General features: G+C 46.5%; 1 protein-coding gene and 1 non-coding gene across 2 annotated transcripts in view; both read left to right on the plus strand.

Annotated features, from left to right (window-relative positions):
* Window positions 1-9,464: 9,464 nt before the first annotated feature.
* trnaa-ugc (transfer RNA alanine (anticodon UGC)) lies at window positions 9,465-9,536 on the plus strand. Its single transcript has one exon. It is a non-coding gene; the product is annotated as a tRNA-Ala (tRNA).
* A 167-nt stretch (window positions 9,537-9,703) lies between these two features.
* The window catches only part of ift172 (intraflagellar transport 172), a 71,877-nt gene continuing 62,776 nt past the window's right edge, over window positions 9,704-18,804 (plus strand). Inside the window, exons 1-10 of the mRNA XM_056581939.1 lie at window positions 9,704-9,908; window positions 10,384-10,527; window positions 10,871-10,983; window positions 11,068-11,107; window positions 11,199-11,264; window positions 11,401-11,480; window positions 12,633-12,711; window positions 13,094-13,320; window positions 13,431-13,554; window positions 13,926-14,021. Coding sequence (XP_056437914.1) covers window positions 9,870-9,908; window positions 10,384-10,527; window positions 10,871-10,983; window positions 11,068-11,107; window positions 11,199-11,264; window positions 11,401-11,480; window positions 12,633-12,711; window positions 13,094-13,320; window positions 13,431-13,554; window positions 13,926-14,021 — 1,008 coding nt within the window. The 5' untranslated portion in view covers window positions 9,704-9,869. The remainder of the gene's footprint in view (window positions 9,909-10,383; window positions 10,528-10,870; window positions 10,984-11,067; window positions 11,108-11,198; window positions 11,265-11,400; window positions 11,481-12,632; window positions 12,712-13,093; window positions 13,321-13,430; window positions 13,555-13,925; window positions 14,022-18,804) is intronic.

The raw sequence follows: 18,804 nt of genomic DNA on the forward strand, positions 1-18,804 counted from the left end.
ATGCACAAACTGTGGTGGCCAACACGCACCAGACCGGAACAAATGTCCAGCGCTCAACAAGCGCTGCAACACGTGTGGAAGACTGAACCATTTTTCTAGATGCTGCAGATCAGGCAAACCGTTTGCCCCCAACAGGCCAGGGCAGGCTCCGCCCCCCGCTGCACGCAGAGGCAGATACACACACGTGAGTGAACTTGACACGCAGCCACTGCAAGGGCCAACTGATGTGTTTCACTGTGAGAGTGTGGAAATGTTTTACTGTGAGAGCATAGACAAGCCAGAGGATGTGCGTGGACAAGATGAAAGGTTTGCTGAGCTGTCTGCATGCAACACTGGCAGACAACTGACAACTGCGAAAATTGACACTGGGGCCAAATGCAACGTCATATCCAGGGCTCTTCTACAGTACATTGATCCTACTGCTCACGTCAATCTCAACAAAAGAGCAAATCTTGTAGCGTATGGAGGTCATATAATCCAGACTCTTGGTGCGGCAGACATGGTTTTTAGTTGTGGTTTGCTACGTTTCCAAGTTGTGGACAGAAACGTCAAACCACTGCTGGGTCTCAGAGACAGTGTCAGGCTCGGCTATGTGATTTTTGGACCAGAGGTGCATGCCGTCGTCCAGCAGGAGGCGCCAGGGCTGATGGAGTACAAGGACCTGTTCGACACCAGCGCCATTGGCAAGCTGCCGGTGGTGTATCACATGCGCCTGGATAACACTGTGCACCCCACTGTATGCGCTCCAAGACGGGTGCCACTGGCCATGAAGGACAAGATTGTGGCGGAACTGCATAGAATGACCCGACTCTGAGTCATCACACCGGTTCAGGAGCCCACTGAATGGGTTTCAGCCATGGTGGCTGCAAGCAAACGAGATGGGAGCATTAGACTGTGCATCGACCCCGTCAACCTCAACAAAGCCCTCCTCAGACCCCACCACCCACTGAAAACTGTGGAAGAGGTGATCGCTGACATGCCTGATGCCAAGCTGTTCAGCATTCTGGATGCTAAGTGTGGTTTCTGGCAGGTGCCGCTCAGCAAAGAATCCTCGAAACTCACCACCTTCATGACTCCTGTGGGCCGTTATGCCTTCCTGTGGATGCCCTGGCCTATGGCATCACCACGGGGAGTGAAGTTTTCCAGCGGTGCATGGAGCAGCTTTTCGAAGGACTGCCGTGTGCAATTGTGATAGATGACATTTTAGTGTGGGGCCGTTCGAGAGAGGAGCATGATCTCCGTCTCCGCCAAGTCATGGACAGGATACGGGCTGTCAATCTCAGACTGAACCCTGAGAAGTGCCGTTTCAGGGTCACTGAGGTTGCTTATGTCGGTCACCTGCTCACCGACCAGGGTGTAAAACCCGACCCTGCCAAGACCGCTGCCGTCCACCTGATTCCCCCGCCTGAGGACAAGAACGGTCTCCTAAGGTTCCTAGGCATGACCAACTACTTGGCCGAATTTGTACCAGACTACAGCGAGGCCACGGCGCCCCTGCGCGCGCTGTTGCGCCAGGATGTAGACTGGTGCTGGCTGGAGCTCCACACAGCGGTGTTCACAAAGCTCAAGGAACTTATCGCAGGTCCCCCAGTTCTGCGGTACTTTGATGTGCACCAACCTGTTGTGCTGTCAGCTGACGCCTCACAGCACGGACTAGGTGCTGTCTGCCTCCAAAACGGCAGACCGGTGGCTTTCGCTTCCAGGGCCCTCACAGAGACTGAGTCACGCTATGCTCAGATTGAGAAAGAGCTCCTGGCCCTTGTCTATGCTTGCACAAAATTCCATCACTACATATATGGATGGGCTGTGACTGTTGAGACTGACCATCAGCCGCTCATTACCATACTGAAAAAGCCACTTCACACAGCCTCTGCGCGCCTACAAAGGATGATGCTCCGCCTGCAGCGTTACAACCTTGACGTCATCTACAAGAGGGGCAGGGAGCTCTACGTCGCTGATGCTCTCTCCTGTGCACATCTGCCCTCTACTGACCAAGCTGAGGAAATGGAGGAGTACGAGGTTATGGTGGTGGACGTCCTCTCCTCACACAGGGTTGAGGAACTGAAGCGTGAGGCGTCTCGCTGAGGTTGTTTCTGCAGGCTGGCCCGATGCATTTAAGGAGGTGCCACGTGACCTGAGACCGTTCTACGCCATGAGAGAGGAACTCACGAGTGACAGTGGTTTGCTCCTCCGTGGATGGCGGTTCATCATTCCACACTCCCTCCAGCATTACTACATGCAACAGCTGCACCAGGGCCACCCTGGTCTCGAGGCCACGAAGCGCAGGGCCAGGGAGACAATGTTCTGGCCGACCATCTACACTGACATTGAAAGGGAAGTTTCCAGGTGTGTCCCCTGCAATGCTCTCAAGCCACACCAGCCTAAGGAGCCCCTTCAACTGCATGACATCCCTGACCTACCCTGGTCCCTCACCGCAGCAGATGTTTTTGAGTGGGAGAGGAAGGAGCATCTTGTGCTTGTGGACTCCTACTCTGGCTGGTTCGAGATAGACCGGCTCTCGGGCACAACAAGCGCCACATTGATGGCCAAGTTTAAACGACACTTTGCTACTCACGGGGTACCACAGCAACTCATGACAGACAATGCTGCTTACTTCACAAGCAGGGAGTTCCGGGAATTTGCTCGCAAGTGGGACTTCTGTCATGTCACCAGCAGTCCACTGTACCCTCAGTCCAATGGGCTTGCTGAGAGGGCTGTGCGCTCGGCAAAGCACCTGCTGGAGAAATGTGCACGAGATAGAACGGACATAGACGTCGCTCTCCTCAGCCTTCGCAACATGCCCAGGGACGGGTTGCCGTCGCCAGCTCAATGCCTTCTCTCTCGGCGCACCAGGGCTTTCATTCCCATGACCAAAGCCATGTACTCACCCGAAGTGGAGACACAGGTCCAGATGGCTCTAACACAGGTGAGACAGAGTGGAAAGGCCTACTACGACAAATCAGCTAGGCCACTGGCTCCACTGCGAGCTGGGCAGACAGTGAGAATGCAGACAAAGAGAGGACACGACAGACTGGCAACAGTGCTAGGAACAGCACCACAACCAAATAGCTACCAGGTCCAGGCTGGAGATGCAACATACGTCAGGAACAGACGCCACCTACTCCAGACACCTGAGACCTATGTTCCTGACTCCACGGCAGGGGACCCACCGGCTGTTGCTGTAATCGCACATCCACGAAGCCCACAACATGACAGTGTGGGACCGGAATTGTCATAGGGACAGCGGCCTGTGATTTTTACTCGCTCAGGGAGAGCGTCGAGACCCAGCTCTCTCTACGAGGACTTTGTCACAGACCAGCTCTGTGATGTGCTGGCACACTGACATTTGACCCCCAGCCTGTTCTGGCTGTGTGGACTGTTGGACACTCCTTCTAAAAAAAACAAAAAGAAAACAGATATGTTACATGTTCTGTATTAGATGCTTGGGTTTTCATTATATGCAAGTCTGCCATTTCATATTATGTGCCTCGTTAGCATATAACTTAAGAAGGGGGATGTAGACTATGTTGACAGTCTCTATGGTTACTGCTACTGCGTGCTGACGTCACGGGGACGCAGAGCATGCTGGGGCGCGTTGGTCGTTGTTGGTGGTTGGAACTGGGCTAATAAACTAGTGGGTGTAACACCGTTCGCTGTCTACACTATCATCATTCATGCACATCTACACTAAGGATCACCAGTACAAGGCATTATCCTCTGACACTGGCTCCCTAAATATCCTCATCCTCCTTGACCTCAGTGCTGCCTTTGACACGATCAATCACTCCATTCTCCTCTCCCGTCTCCAATCCACCCTTGGCATCACTGGCACCGCCCTCTCCTGGCTCGGATCCTATCTCTCCGACAGACATCAATTCATCGCCATCAACAACTGTCAATCAGCCACTACTCCTCTCATCCACGGTGTCCCCCAGGGTTCTGTGCTTGGTCCACTCCTCTTCATTCTGTACATGCTTCCTCTTGGTCAGATCCTCCGTCACCATGGACTCCGGTTCCATTGTTACGCCGATGACACACAGCTTTACCTCCCCTCCAAAACCATCAGTCCTTCCACCCTCTCAACCCTCTCCAACTGTTTGACTGACATCAAGACCTGGATGCAAAACAGCTTTCTCAAACTCAAGTCCAACAAATCCGAAATCCTCATCATTGGTCCTGACACCCTCACTCACTCCACTCTGAACTTCACCCTTGACATTGACGGCTCCACCATCACCCCCTCCACCAAAATCCGTAACCTTGGAGTTATCCTGGACCCCACTCTCTCCTTCCTCCCCCATGTTAACCATATTACTAAAACTGCCTTTTTCCACCTCCGAAACATCGCCCGCCTCCGCCCCAACCTGTCAACTACCGCTGCTGCGACACTCATCCACGCTTTCATTTCATCCAGGCTTGACTACTGCAATGGTCTTCTCTACGGCACCACCAACAAAGTCCTCAAAAAACTTCAATGTGTCCAGAACTCAGCTGCATGCCTCCTCACTGGTACCCGCTCCAGAGAACACATCACACCTGTCCTCCGTGAACTCCATTGGCTTCCAATTAAACACAGAATCAACTACAAAATCTTACTCATCACCTACAAGGCCCTCAACAGCCTAGCCCCCCCCTACCTTGCCGACCTCCTCCATCACCACACCCCCTCCCGATTCCTCAGGTCCATCTCTGCCAACCTGCTACAAGTTCCACGGACTGAGCGACGGACTTGGGGTGATCGGGCCTTCTCAGTTGCTGCCCCCACCCTTTGGAATTCACTCCCCTCCCACATCAAAGTCTCTCCAACCCTCTCTTCTTTCAAATCTGCCCTCAAAACATACCTTTTCACAATAGCCTTCCCCACCTAACTCCCACCTTATTCTTCATGTTTAACCTCTGTTTTTCTTTTATTCCTAGTCTGTCTTACATAGTTTTGATAGGGCAATATGTAAAGCGTCTTAGAGTACCATATTAAGCGCTATATAAATTTAATTTATTATTATTATTATTATTATTATCCCGTTGAGCGACTGACATACCTGAACGATGAAACCTCATTCAGATCGTGAAAATGTCGATTGATAAGCACGCAACATCAAGAAAACTCCAAGAACACATTTCACTAGAGAATAAAATAATAATAAAATAGCGCCACCTTTGGGTGCAGTACCACAATTTGGGTTTATGGGTAGTGGGGGGCATTGGTATCCACCTAGTTGTATTTTTTTTATACAATAACAAAATTATCATATAAGAAAAATATTTTTGTAGCCCGTGAATCTTTTTTATCATGTTAGGCTTTAATATAAAATTGTGGGAAAAGTAAACATTTTTAGGAAATGTAGGGTTTAGGTTTTTTTTTTTCTGATTCTAGAGATTAATAATATGAAAGAATTTTGAGTGGTCAATCTGGTGAGGAGAAAGCCTAATTCATGATTTTTTACAATAGCGCCACCTTTGGGTGCAGTGCCACAAATTTGGGTTTATGGGTTAACCAAATTTGGGTTGGGCTTTCTGGTAACCAAACATGAAAAGTTTTTGACTTATGGTATAGGCTGCAGTATGACTTTTACTGAATTTGAGGGAAAAAAAACGTTACAGAAACAATAGGGGACAAAGCAGCTTTGCTGCTCGGACAGCTCGCGGCCACGGTACCATCTCGCGGCCACGGTACTATTGCAAATTCTCGAAGAAAGTTGTCCAATCCCGGGTTGCTTTGAACTCACTTCATTTATTATAAAGTCGTCGGCATGTTTCGGCATGGTAAGTGGAGCTATACGGAGGGAATTGTAGGAATCGTGTAGAACACGTGTGAGAGATAATAACTCTGGCTACTATGGGCCACGGGCAGAGGCCCGTGACCCTTCGCGGGTGTCGCTGAAAATCTCTGCTCTTCTGTTCCGTTCTGTTCTGTTCTATCTCTTCTCTGGCGATCCCCACCTCGTGTCCTCAGGTAGACCGTCAAGTGGGCGTGGCCTAGTGGGCGTGGCCGGGGTGCCGTACTGGCTTCGGCTTCTTCGTATATATAAAAGCGCTGCTAACTGTGGCTGGAGCAGTCTCCAATAAGGTCTTGCTCCCCTTGTGGCTATGTATAGTATTTACAGCTTATATGTTTGGTCCTGTCTCATTGGGTCTATGTGTGGGTAGCTTAGATTCTTAAAATACGTAACAGTACCATGCGCTCGTGTCTACAGTGGATGTATCGCAATGGCGAGGCACAAGGCCACAAGCTGTGTGCACTTCCAGACGATATTATGAATCTCAAACGACTGCGTCGGGTTCTCTGGTTCTCCACGTCCTCATCAATCTGAAGTAGACTCAACCACGACATGGAGGAGAAAGGGATTGTTGCCCGCAATTGTCTACGGCCGGAGCCCCGTTGCCCGCTGCATCACTGCTTCGGCAGCGGGCAGCGCCGCGGCACCTCCGCCCGCGGCGGTGGTGGTGCCTCGGCAGCGGGCAACGGGGCTCCGCCGGGAGACAACCGCGGGCAACAATCCCTTTCTCCTCCATGTCATGGTTCATGTACTTCAGGGGGTCAAAGCCAAAGTTCCTTTTCCCCCAATTCCTTCTCGCCCATGGCTGAGATAACCCCCAATACGAGTCTCGTTGTGGAAACACCAGAGATGTCAGAGAACCTTATGTGCGATAACACCAACAGCAGAACAGTTATCCAAATAACAAACAACTGTACACTTGCGGTATAGTGTGTGTATTCTCACACACACGTGGCACTCGCACGGTCGTAGCTCATTGTCTCATTGGCGTGCCAAATTCTCTGGGCGGACAAAGCAGAGAAAGGGGAGGTAACATGAATATTCCAAACCGGCGAGTCTGAGCTTTGGATACCTAATGCTCGTTTTACACCTAACACCATTTCTAGCTACTGGGGGGCCATTGGCAGGCTAGGGGAACTCATATTAATGTTAGAAAACCTCATAAAGAGAATTTTTCATGCAATGGGAACTTTAAGCTGAGGTTAGATCGTGGAGGACGTGCAGGCATTGTTGCCTGCACGTTAGAACCTGACGTTAACGTTGACATTAGCACTGACGTTAGCATTTTAGCAACCACACTCAGTCTTGTACTCCTGCATATTTTCAGCTACAGAAAACATTGAAATATCAAAATGTTTAGCATTTTAACAACGTGATGGATTAAACTTTTCAACCTTTTTAAATTGTTCATCTTTTTCCACTTTTCTTTTACCAATGGAAGTCAAGGGGCGGAGAGCAAAGTGCCTGCCCATTCTGTGACTCCAACTACTTCAGACTTCCCATTTTGGTCAATTTTTTTTCCGTTAAAGTTTGTACAAACATTTAACAAATCGCCACACTTTCAGCTTCAATTATTTCTAAACAGATTTTAATATAAACTTGTAAAGAATCAACCGCTCGTTGATTTCTTACAAGTAAAACCGCTTTGTATAGTTTCGGTTGGTCTCTAGCCAGTACAAGACATTCTCTGCTAGTACTATTTGTCCTTTAAAGGGACACTGTGTAAAAATTACTCCCCTCTAGTGGTACAATTGTATATTGCATTCAAACTAATAGTGCTCGCTTGTTCAAAAACTACAGTAGGCAGTATGTGCCAAGAAGCTGTGTCATGACATCCAATACTACCTCATCGAGTCATTCGAATGATGATGAGGTTCGTTATTTCAAACAAATTTCAACCTGCATTGAATCATTAGTGTGTAAAGTAATGATGTATGAGTAATTACTCCTCGAGCAAGATAGTGAATTATTTCAGTCATCATTCACGCTGGCTCAGAGTGAAAACGCGTTTGCATTTCCTGTACCACGTAGTGCTTTTTGTCCCTCTCGGCAGTTCATAGACCGGAAGAACATGGAAGCCTCCATGAAGCATACCCATCCGCGAGTTTATTTTTTGCAGGGTGGTACCGGGAAGCTCGTGAATATTCATGAGGGAACTCGTCCCTCATTGGCTGGGACTTGGCTCGCTGGGACTTTGTCAGAGGGCTTGTGAAAACAGAGGGCTTGTGAAAATCACGAACGCAAATAAATGAAACGTTGTTATAAATCAACACAAATCATTGTATCAATAGTGTGACACATGTAATACAGTAGTTGTTTTTAGACGAGTTAGCATTACGAGCTAACGTTTGTTTTGGCACTTACAGAAAGGTAGCTATAGAGCTGCCGTGTAGTAGGTGGATTGATAGGGGAAAATCAATATTAAAATTCATGTAGCCCTACGCGAAAATATTCTTTGGATAGGCCTACAGATTTTATGGCCCTTCTTTCTATAATGTAAGTGGTTGTGGGGTGTGGCAGAACCACTATGAACAAATATCAGAAATCATACGGTTTATTCTTATCCATCTACACCTAACCTCCAGCAGCTCCATGTCTCCTCAAAGTTTACATGGGTCTGGCAAATGTTGCAAGCTTTAATAAATCCTGCCATTATGCTCACCACTTCTAGAAACAGAACAGAATGGAATCTTAATGGAAATATCAAGACATGGACAAACAATTTGAAAAAATAAACTTGGAAACAATCACCAGCTGCCGAAAGCACTGCGATGCGCTATACATAACGTGATAAAATATAATAAATACAAAAAGGATTTACTACAGTAGCCCCTGTGACACATAACAGTGTCACAGGGGCTTTTAGACGAGTGAGCTAACGTTTGTACTTACAGAAAGGTAGCTATAGAGTTGCCGTGTAGTAGGTGGGTATCATGTGTCACATTATTGCTAAAATGATTTGTGTTGATTTATAACAACGTTTAATTAATTTGCCGATGCGCTATACATAACGTTCTAAAATATAATAAATACAAAAAGGATTTACTACAGTAGCCCCTGTGACACTTAACAGTTTCACAGGGGCTTTTAGATGAGTGAGCTAACGTTTGTACTTACAGAAAGGTAGCCTAGCTATAGAGTTGCCGTGTAGTAGGTGCACGGGTATCATGTGTCACATTATTCGTGTTGATTTATAACAACGTTTAATTCATTTGCGTTCGTGATTTTCACACAAGCCCTCTGACAAAGTCCCAGCGAGCCCAAGTCCCAGCCAACAAGTCCTGCCAAGTCCCAGCCAATCAGGGATGAGTTCCCTCATGAATATTCACGAGCTTCCTGCTACCACCCTGCAAAAAAAAATCGCGACCCGTCCTATGTAACTACATATTAATTATTCTTCGCTCAGGAGGATAAGTGAGATTTTTGGCAGAGATAATTTTACACCAATGAGGACTTTTTTATGAATGAATACGTTGATTTGAGGTAATAAATTACTTAAAATATTACACAGTGTCCCTTTAATGCTTCAGTCTGTTTTACATTTCAAATTCCAGGTTATCGGCAGTGCAATGCAATACATTTGACCTTTCAGATTTCCTGCGGTGCAGTGCAATACATCTAATCATTCCGATTCTTCAGTCCAATTTATTTTCTAACTAAAATTAACTTTCACAATGGAAACTTTGAGGGGATGTAGCTCAGTGGTAGAGCGCATGCTTTGCATGTATGAGGCCCCGGGTTCAATCCCCGGCATCTCCAAGTGCTCCTTTTCAACAATTTAGCAACAATAGAAAGAGCCTTTTGTATTGTCAAACTCGTATTAAATAGATGTCAAGTGTACAATACTACTGTGAAACATGTCAATATTTTACGACACAACATAGAGTAGAGGTGGTTTTCGCTTACTTCCGGTTTGGTATTGACCAAACCGGAAGCCTTGACAACCGCCTTGACAACGGTAACTATGGACGGCGATGTTTACCACAAACGTATCCTGCTGTGGTCATAGAAGACAATATTTACATCTAGTGTCTTGTAGGATTTAGACCACCACAGTCACAGCCGTGTTGGTAGGACTCCCGCTTTTGAAACATGCAGCTGAAGCATCTCAAGACGCTGCTAACTCCCCAGGTAAGAGAACTGGTGGGCTAGCTGATATTAGCATTAATTCCCTAGGTAAGAGGAATGGTAGGCTATCTGTTTAGCCCCCCTCTACTCCAAGGCTATCGGTAGTCGCTATTCTGTTCAAAACGTAACACTATGGATATTGTAAAAGAACGAAGCAGTATTCGTCATCTTTAGTATGTCCCTGCTCGGTCGCTGGTCTCCAGCGACCAGCGACTGAGATAGCCTACCAGTCCCCTACAACCAGAGGAATGGTAGGCTATCTGTTTAGCCCCACTCTACTCAACGGCTATCGGTAGTCGCTATTCTGTTCAAAACGTAACACAACGGATATTGTAAAAGAAGGAATCAGTATCCGTCATCTTTAGTATGTCCCTGCTCGGTCCTGAGCAGGGACATACTAAAGATGACTCATACTGTAGTATCAGTCATCTGATGACGTATGACGGATAAGTAGACGGGTTGTTTTCCCATGCAACAGGAGGGTGCTGTGAAGGTGACATGCATGGCCTGGGCGCCCAACAGCAGCCGGCTGGCGGTGTGCAGCGTGGACCGAGTGGTGCTGCTCTACGACGAGCACGGGGAGAGGAGAGACAAGTTCTCCACAAAGCCCATTGACGCAAAAGTATGGCCGGAAACATGTGGCTGTGCTATTGTTACCAATGTAGTAGTTGTACACCTAGACAATGATCTTAGGTCCAATATTGTGTTGCAGTAATGTCAGGGAATGTCCATGCACATGTGGTTCATGTCAACATTTGGAAAAGGACATGTAAATGTCCAATTTGTTCATCACATTTATCTTCCTGTCTCAATAACCTTACTTTCTCAAATGAACCTTTTAAATTGTTACAGAAAACTGTGTCAACGTGTAGTTATTTTCTCATAAAGGAATGTACACCAAGAACGTACTGTATGTAATACGGTGTAAGCATTGTAATGTAACCAAGTAGTACCCGCTTTTGCAGTATGGGAAGCAGAGCTACGTGGTCAAGGACATGGCCTTCTCCCCAGACTCTACTAAGATTGCCATCGGCCAGTCGGACAACATCATCTTCGTCTATAGAATAGGGGAAGAATGGTAATATTCTTATAATGACCTCCTTGTAAATTATTTGCTTTGAACATCTGTGCATGTTACTTGAGTCTTTTCTCATTTCTCAAGGGGGGACAAGAAAGCCATTTGCAACAAATTTGTACAAACTGTAAGTTAATATGTATTTCTGTATTTCAATCCTACCTGTTCAATGAACTGATGTATTTATTTAACGGTTGTGCATTTTCTATTTTTTCCAGAGCTCTGTAACATGCTTGCTTTGGCCAGCAGAGCATGCTATTGTCTTTGGTTTAGTGGAAGGCAAGGTGAGCATACCAGATTGCAGCTTCCACAGTTAACTATCCAATCATCCAAGAAAACATTTCAATTGAGAGCAAGAAATATTGAATGAGTGGTTGAAGAATACACAAGTGAACTGAGCTCTATTTGTTGTCTCAACAGGTTCGCCTCGCAAACACTCAGACAAATAAGTCATCTACCATCTATGGAACTGAGTCTGCTGTCGTTTCACTGGCATCCAAGTAAGTGCTGGGTCTGTCTGTTGTCGGCCTGTCTGCTGTCTGTTTGTCTGTTTACCAAGCAAGCTAATAGTTATAATGTAAGACAAAGGAGATGTATTTTTATTTCCAACTAACCGTAGAAAAGCAACAATGAAGAAAAGTGTGTCAGAGACTTGATTTGGTTATCCAAAGAATACCTAAGATTCTATAAAGATGGATGGATGGATGGATGGATGGATGGATGGATGGATGGATGGATGGATGGATGGATGGATGGATGGATGGATGGATGGATGGATGGATGGATGGATGGATGGATGGATGGATGGATGGATGGATGGATGGATGGATGGATGGATGGATGGATGGATGGATGGATGGATGGATGGATGGATGGATGGATGGATGGATGGATGGATGGATGGATGGATGGATGGATGGATGGATGGATGGATGGATGGATGGATGGATGGATGGATGGATGGATGGATGGATGGATGGATGGATGGATGGATGGATGGATGGATGGATGGATGGATGGATGGATGGATGGATGGATGGATGGATGGATGGATGGATGGATGGATGGATGGATGGATGGATGGATGGATGGATGGATGGATGGATGGATGGATGGATGGATGGATGGATGGATGGATGGATGGATGGATGGATGGATGGATGGATGGATGGATGGATGGATGGATGGATGGATGGATGGATGGATGGATGGATGGATGGATGGATGGATGGATGGATGGATGGATGGATGGATGGATGGATGGATGGATGGATGGATGGATGGATGGATGGATGGATGGATGGATGGATGGATGGATGGATGGATGGATGGATGGATGGATGGATGGATGGATGGATGGATGGATGGATGGATGGATGGATGGATGGATGGATGGATGGATGGATGGATGGATGGATGGATGGATGGATGGATGGATGGATGGATGGATGGATGGATGGATGGATGGATCCCCAGGGGGAAATTCAAAAATATACTCACCTCATACTCAAGGATCAAATGCTCCCTTTCAAACCTCTCTCCAACTAAAATCTATCCTGCAAATTGGAGTGCAGTCTTGCATTTCCGGTCTGTTTCATCCTAGACATGGTTCATTTATCCACTGTCATACAGTTTGCTGTTGTTTCTGCTAGTGTTTCAGGGCAAGGCATCTTGTCTGGCCATGCAGATGGAACCGTGGTGCGATACTTCTTTGGTTCAGGAGAGTCTCAGGTAACCAAAGACAAGTCGGTTATTATTTAAGATATTTCATTAATCAGCTCTAATATTGTGGCCCACTAACCTTATTAGTGGTTGTGTTAGTGACCAGTTTCATACATTGGGATGAATGAAAAAGGCCTACTTGGCAAAATGATCCTAGATATTTGACTATGGCACTTTGACATCTATACCTATTCTACAATCACTAGTGATAGAGAGCATCTTGCTCACTCTGTCTACTCTGTGTGTGTCTCTCTGGCTCTCTATCTTTCTGTTTCTCTCGGTCTCTCACTTTATTTCCACTAGACCCTTTCCTAGTGTGTGTGGGTATGCCATTCTTTCTCTTATTCTATCTCTCTTTTCACTTATTTCTATTGTTCTCACACACACACAGACGCACTCACAGGGGAAACTGTTTGTGCACCCGGTTCCACCCTATGCCTTGGCCTGGGGAGCCAACAGCATAATGGTGGGCGGCTGTGACCGGAAGATTGTGGCTTATGGCAAAGAAGGCAACGTCCTGCAGACCTTTGATTACAGCCGCGACCGCACTGAGAAGGAGCTGACCACGGCGGCCACCAGCCCCAGCGGACAGTCTGTCGTGTTTGGAAGCTACAATCGGTCAGTGACGGGGAGGGGGGGGGGGGCTTCTGAACAAGGAACATGTGATCCTGCTATTGGACACTTTGTCTAGCGGCCTTCTAAATGGTTCTGAATGTTTTTCTTTCCAGGCTGCGTGTGTTTAACTGGGCACCACGGCGTGGCCTGTGGGACGAGGCCAAGCCCAAAGAGATCCCTAACTTGTACACGATCACCGCCCTGGCCTGGAAGAAGGACGGGTCCCGACTCTGTGTGGTACGCACACACTCTGCTCTCTCACTCTGCTCTCTCACTCTGCTCTCTCACTCTCCTCTCTCACTCTGCTCTCTCACTCTCCTCTCGCACTCTGTCTTTCTGTCTCAAATCAATTGAATAAAGCTTGATTGGCGTGACGTTTCAATTAAAGAGACGCTTGTAGATAATGTAACAAGTGCATATATATACGTATATACTTATTGTATTAAGGAGAAGTGCAGTTTATGATTAAAAACAGATGCTGATCCTTTCAGTCCAGTGGAATAATCTGTTGATGAGTTTTCTCTCTTGCTCTCTCTCCGTCTCTGTGTTTATTTCTTTTAATTTTATTTCCATTAGAAGTTAAACTTCCTTGTGTGTGTTTGTGACAGGGAACGTTGTGTGGGGGCGTGGAGCAGTTTGACTGCTGTCTGAGGAGGAGTATCTACAAGAACAAGTTTGAGATGACTTACGTCGGTCCGAGCCAGGTACATCCAGCTGGATAGACCTAGAAAATTTTCTCAAAGTAATCCCTTCGTTTTCAAAGTTGAAGATATTTAGTTTCTAACATGAATTGTTGTTTACCGTGTATTTTATTAATGTGGATATAATGGTCCATCATTCAATTCAATTTGTATAGCCCTTAATCACCATTACAGTCTCAAAGGGCTTAACAGGCCAAATATTTGTGACACCCCCCTTTACCCATGCCCCCACACGGGCAAGAAAAAACTCCCTTGAATCAGCAAGGAAGAAATCTTGAGAAGAAACGCAGTGTAAGGGATCCCTTCTTCCAGGGATGGTCAGGAGTGCAATGGGTGCCACAATTGGCATACAGGTAAATACATGTACATCATATTAAAATGGTGATGGGGTTCTGGCCGGTTATCCATGAGGAGAGTCCAGGCATCCAGTCCAGCACCCGCAGCACGCTACAACTGACAGAATAGTGAATTAGAACGGAAAAGTACATAGTGGGAATGTATAATGTAATAAGAAAAGCACAAGCAAACAGAGTAGTCTTCACTACGCATCTGTTGTTTTCACACTCCAAATGCAAGATTGTAGGGGTGCGTTTTGAGCTTCCCTTTGAATAGCTCCACAGAGTCAGCTTCCCTGATTGCTGATGGCAGCCTATTCCATAAAAAGGGGGCTCGATAGGCAAACGCTCTCTGTCCAGCCGATTTATTTTTAACCTTCGGCAATGACAGAAGGCCGGCTCCCGAAGACCGGAGAGACCGAGAAGGACTATAAGGAATAATCAGGTCCTTCAGGTACAATGGAGATAGTCCATGCAAGGCTTTATAGGTTAGCAATAGCACCTTAAAGTCTGATCTGAAAGTTATTGGTAGCCAATGTAAAGAGGCGAGAATAGGTGTAATATGATCAAACTTTCTCGTTCTGGTCAGCAATCTAGCTGCCGCATTGTGTACCAGCTGTAGACTCTTTGTAGTAGAGTTCGGTAATCCCGAGAACAGTGCATTGCAATAGTCCAGTCTTGACGAGACAAACGCATGAATCAGTGTCTCTGCATCCACTACAGATAACATTGATCTGATTCTTGCAATGTTTCTTAAATGGAAAAAGGCAATTCTAGTTATACTTCTTATATGCTGATCAAAGCATAGTTGAGGGTCAAACAAGACACCAAGATTTCTGACGGATGCACTCTGTGGGATGGCGAAGCCATCCAACCACAGAGAGACATCCTCAAACTTTTCCCGGTCCCGCTTCGAGCCGATAATCATCAGCTCTGTCTTCCCAGTATTAAGCTGTAGGAAGTTTTGTGACATCCAGCCCTTCACAGCAGCCAAACAGGACTCAACCTTTTGAATCTGGGCAGAATCCCCGGAATCTACAGGAATGTAGAGCTGGGTGTCATCCGCATAGCAATGGAAACTAATTCCGAAGCCGCGGATAACGTCACAGAGGGGAAGCATATAAATTGCAAAAAGCAATGGACCAAGAACCGACCCTTGTGGTACGCCAAAGCGCAATTTACAATGCTTCGATTCTGCACCCTCATGAAGCACAAATTGGGTTCTATCTGTGAGGTACGATTCAAGCCAACCAAGAGCCGTACCCCCGAAACCAACATAGTGTTCAAGACGGTGAAGAAGAGTGCTATGGTCAATCATATCAAACGCAGCGCTCAAGATCCAACATCACAAGCATTGTGCTTGTATTTTTATCCAAAGCAAGAAGGATGTCATTTACAACTCTTGTAATAGCAGTTTCAGTTGAGTGGAAATTCCTGAACCCCGACTGGAAAGGTTCGAAGAGATTAATCCTCGTCAAATAGTCAACAATTTGCTTTGCTACAATCCTTTCCTGTACCTTAGACAAGAAGGGCAGATTCGATATAGGCCGATAGTTCCTGACTAATTCAGGATCTAGGCCAGGCTTTTTGAGTAGCGGTTTTAACACCGCAGCCTTGAAATTGGAAGGAACAATTCCTGTTGAAAACGAAAGATTCATAAGCAAGAGGATAACAGGCCCCACCGTTGAAAAAAGTTCCTTAAGAACCCTAGAAGGGAGCGGATCCAACATACAAGTTGTTGGCTTTGAGGCCTTTATCACCCTTTCAAGTTCCACCAAGGAAATCGCCTTAAACTCCAAAAGAGTTGCGTCAGAGTTCACCATCCTACTTGGCAGAACCCCATCCTGCCCCACAGGATGTGTAGGATTAGCCGCCCGGTAAGCATCAATTTCCTCTCTAATTGATTGAATCTTATTCTCAAAGAAATCCATGAATTCACCTGCCGAGATCGAGGAGCCTACGGTCTGATTCTGTTTCTGAGTGAGACTCCTCACCGTGTCAAAAAGAAATTTAGGATTATTTCTATTCAAATTAATGATACTAGAAAAGTAGGCGTTCCTGGCGATAGTCAGCGCACCCTTATAGGTGATCAGACTATTATGCCATGCAAGATGAAAGACCTCAAGTTTAGTCGAGCGCCATTTACGTTCAAGGATCCTGCAATTTCGCTTCAAAATGCGAGTTTCTGCATTAAACCAAGGAGCTGGTTTTTTCAATGTTCGTTTTTTAGTTACGTACGGAGCAACTGAATCAATGGCAACAGACAAGGCAATGTTGAGGTCATCAGTAAGGCACTCCACAGAACCAATATAGTTACAGAGAGGTGCAAGTGAACCAGATAACTTATCTTCCATAGCTGTAATGGTTGCAGGTGTGATGCGGCGACAGCTGAAAGTAGCTTGCTGATCGTCGCAGGGGCAGGATACCACCACCTGGAAAGTGAGCAAAAAGTGGTCTGATAAAGCTGAGGTGTAGGAAGAGACCACTAGCTGCGAAATGTCAACACCGCGGGTCAGAACGAGATCCAACGTGTTTCCACCGATGTGGGTTGGTTGCTGGACGAGCTGTTTGAAGCCAAGCGTATCTGTAATGGACAGAAAAGCCCTTGTGAGGGCATCAGACGGGTTATTCACGTGAATGTTGAAATCCCCAATGAGCAAAATATTGTCTGAATATGTGGCCAAATCAGCTGCAAAGTCAGAAAACTCATCCAGAAAAACTGAATACGGTCCTGGAGGACGGTATACTACAGCTAAAACAAAAGAGTCTGGAACTCGTTTTGCTTCTCGAGGAGCTGAGGTGCAGAGCGCTAGCACCTCAAAGGATCTGAAAATATATCTATTCTTCGGCTTTAAATTAAGCTTAGAATTAGATATCAGGGCTACTCCACCACCTTTCTTAACTTCTCTAGATACTTGGGTGCTAACGTAATGGGGTGGAGTAGCTTCGTTTAAGGCTAGAAACTCATCTGGTTTTAACCAGGTTTCAGAAAGCCCCAGTATGTCGATCTTTTTATCAATAATTAAATCATGGACCAAGAGCGCCTTCGATGAAAGCGACCTTATGTTCATGAACCCTATTCTGAGTACTTCCCTTTTATTATTTTCAGAGGGAGTCTGGTTAACACTCAGCTCTGAGGCGATCAGTGGGATCGCCAGAGTTGGACATACTGGTCGCGGCCCTCGCCTGTGGGTTTTACACCTCGAGACAGCGCGAGGCCGCACCAGCGAACATATAGGTACAACACTCTCTGAAACAAAAACAACACGCTCTGAAACAATTGGTGCAATAGATACTGGTTCAGCTAACCCATCTGCTATTCTAGACTCTGCAACGTAAACTATCATGTTGCTAGCAGGTTTGCTAAACTCCTGCAGCCCAGCGTGCTGTGAGTGGATGAGTCACGCCTGACTAAGACATCTATCTATGTTTTTTGACATAATTGAGGCGCCTAACCCAGTAGGGTGTAGGCCGTCTCTAATGAGCACACCAGGGCGACCCCACAGGGAGGGCCAGTTATCTATGAAACCAAAGCCCTGCTCTGAGCTATATAGGGCCAGCCAGCGATTTAGAGACAATAATCTACTATAACGCTCATCATTACCCTTATCGGGTAGAGGGCCAGAGAGAATTAATCGATGCCGACACATCTTTCTGGCGAAGTCACAAAGCCTAGCTATGTTGCTTTTTGTGACCTCAGTTTGTCTTGTCCTAGCATCGTTGGTGCCGACATGAACTACAATGTTGTCGAAGCTAATGTCGGTGTTTGGTGCATCTAATCTAACTCCGTATGAGGTCTCACCGCATGTTAGCACCCTAAGTTTAGCTTCAATGTCGGGAGCCCTGGCCCCGGGTAGGCAAATAACTGTCGCTGGTGAGTGTAGCCTAACTTTACGTGTAACAGAGTCACCAATGACTAGCGTTTCTACCCCCGAAAAGGACTTGCGAGGCAGGGTACTGACCGCAACCTGCCTCGCAAGTGGTGTTTTCTCTACGCTCGCTACCCTTTCATCCTCTAACTGAGAGATACGTCTCTCTAACAGAGCTATCTTATCCATGAGAATGGCAGAGCAAGAACAATCCCAATCCATGCTTACCGTGGTTGATGCAGATGGAGCTCCAGCGTGGAAGCAGCGAATACAATACAGAGTATGCAGAACAGGTCACAGATATAAATACCGAAAAGTAGATACAAACCGATACAAACCGAGATAGCAGGTCGACGCTAAGGCCCCGTTCACACGAAGCCGATTTCATGGCGAAACCGCAAAGGTCTTGTACGGTTCGGCCTTCCGTACACACGAAGCCGGCGAATCCGCTGACCGAAACCGCAAACTTCTGAAAGCACCCTCGGAGGTGGTTTCAAATCTACCCGGTTTCGTTTTGGATTCGTGTGTATGCCTGAAACCGACTGAAACCGCAAACCATGACGTCATCGCCCCACCCCTCGA

This window comes from Gadus chalcogrammus, chromosome 21, assembly GCF_026213295.1.
Source record: "Gadus chalcogrammus isolate NIFS_2021 chromosome 21, NIFS_Gcha_1.0, whole genome shotgun sequence".
Taxonomy (NCBI): domain Eukaryota; kingdom Metazoa; phylum Chordata; class Actinopteri; order Gadiformes; family Gadidae; genus Gadus; species Gadus chalcogrammus.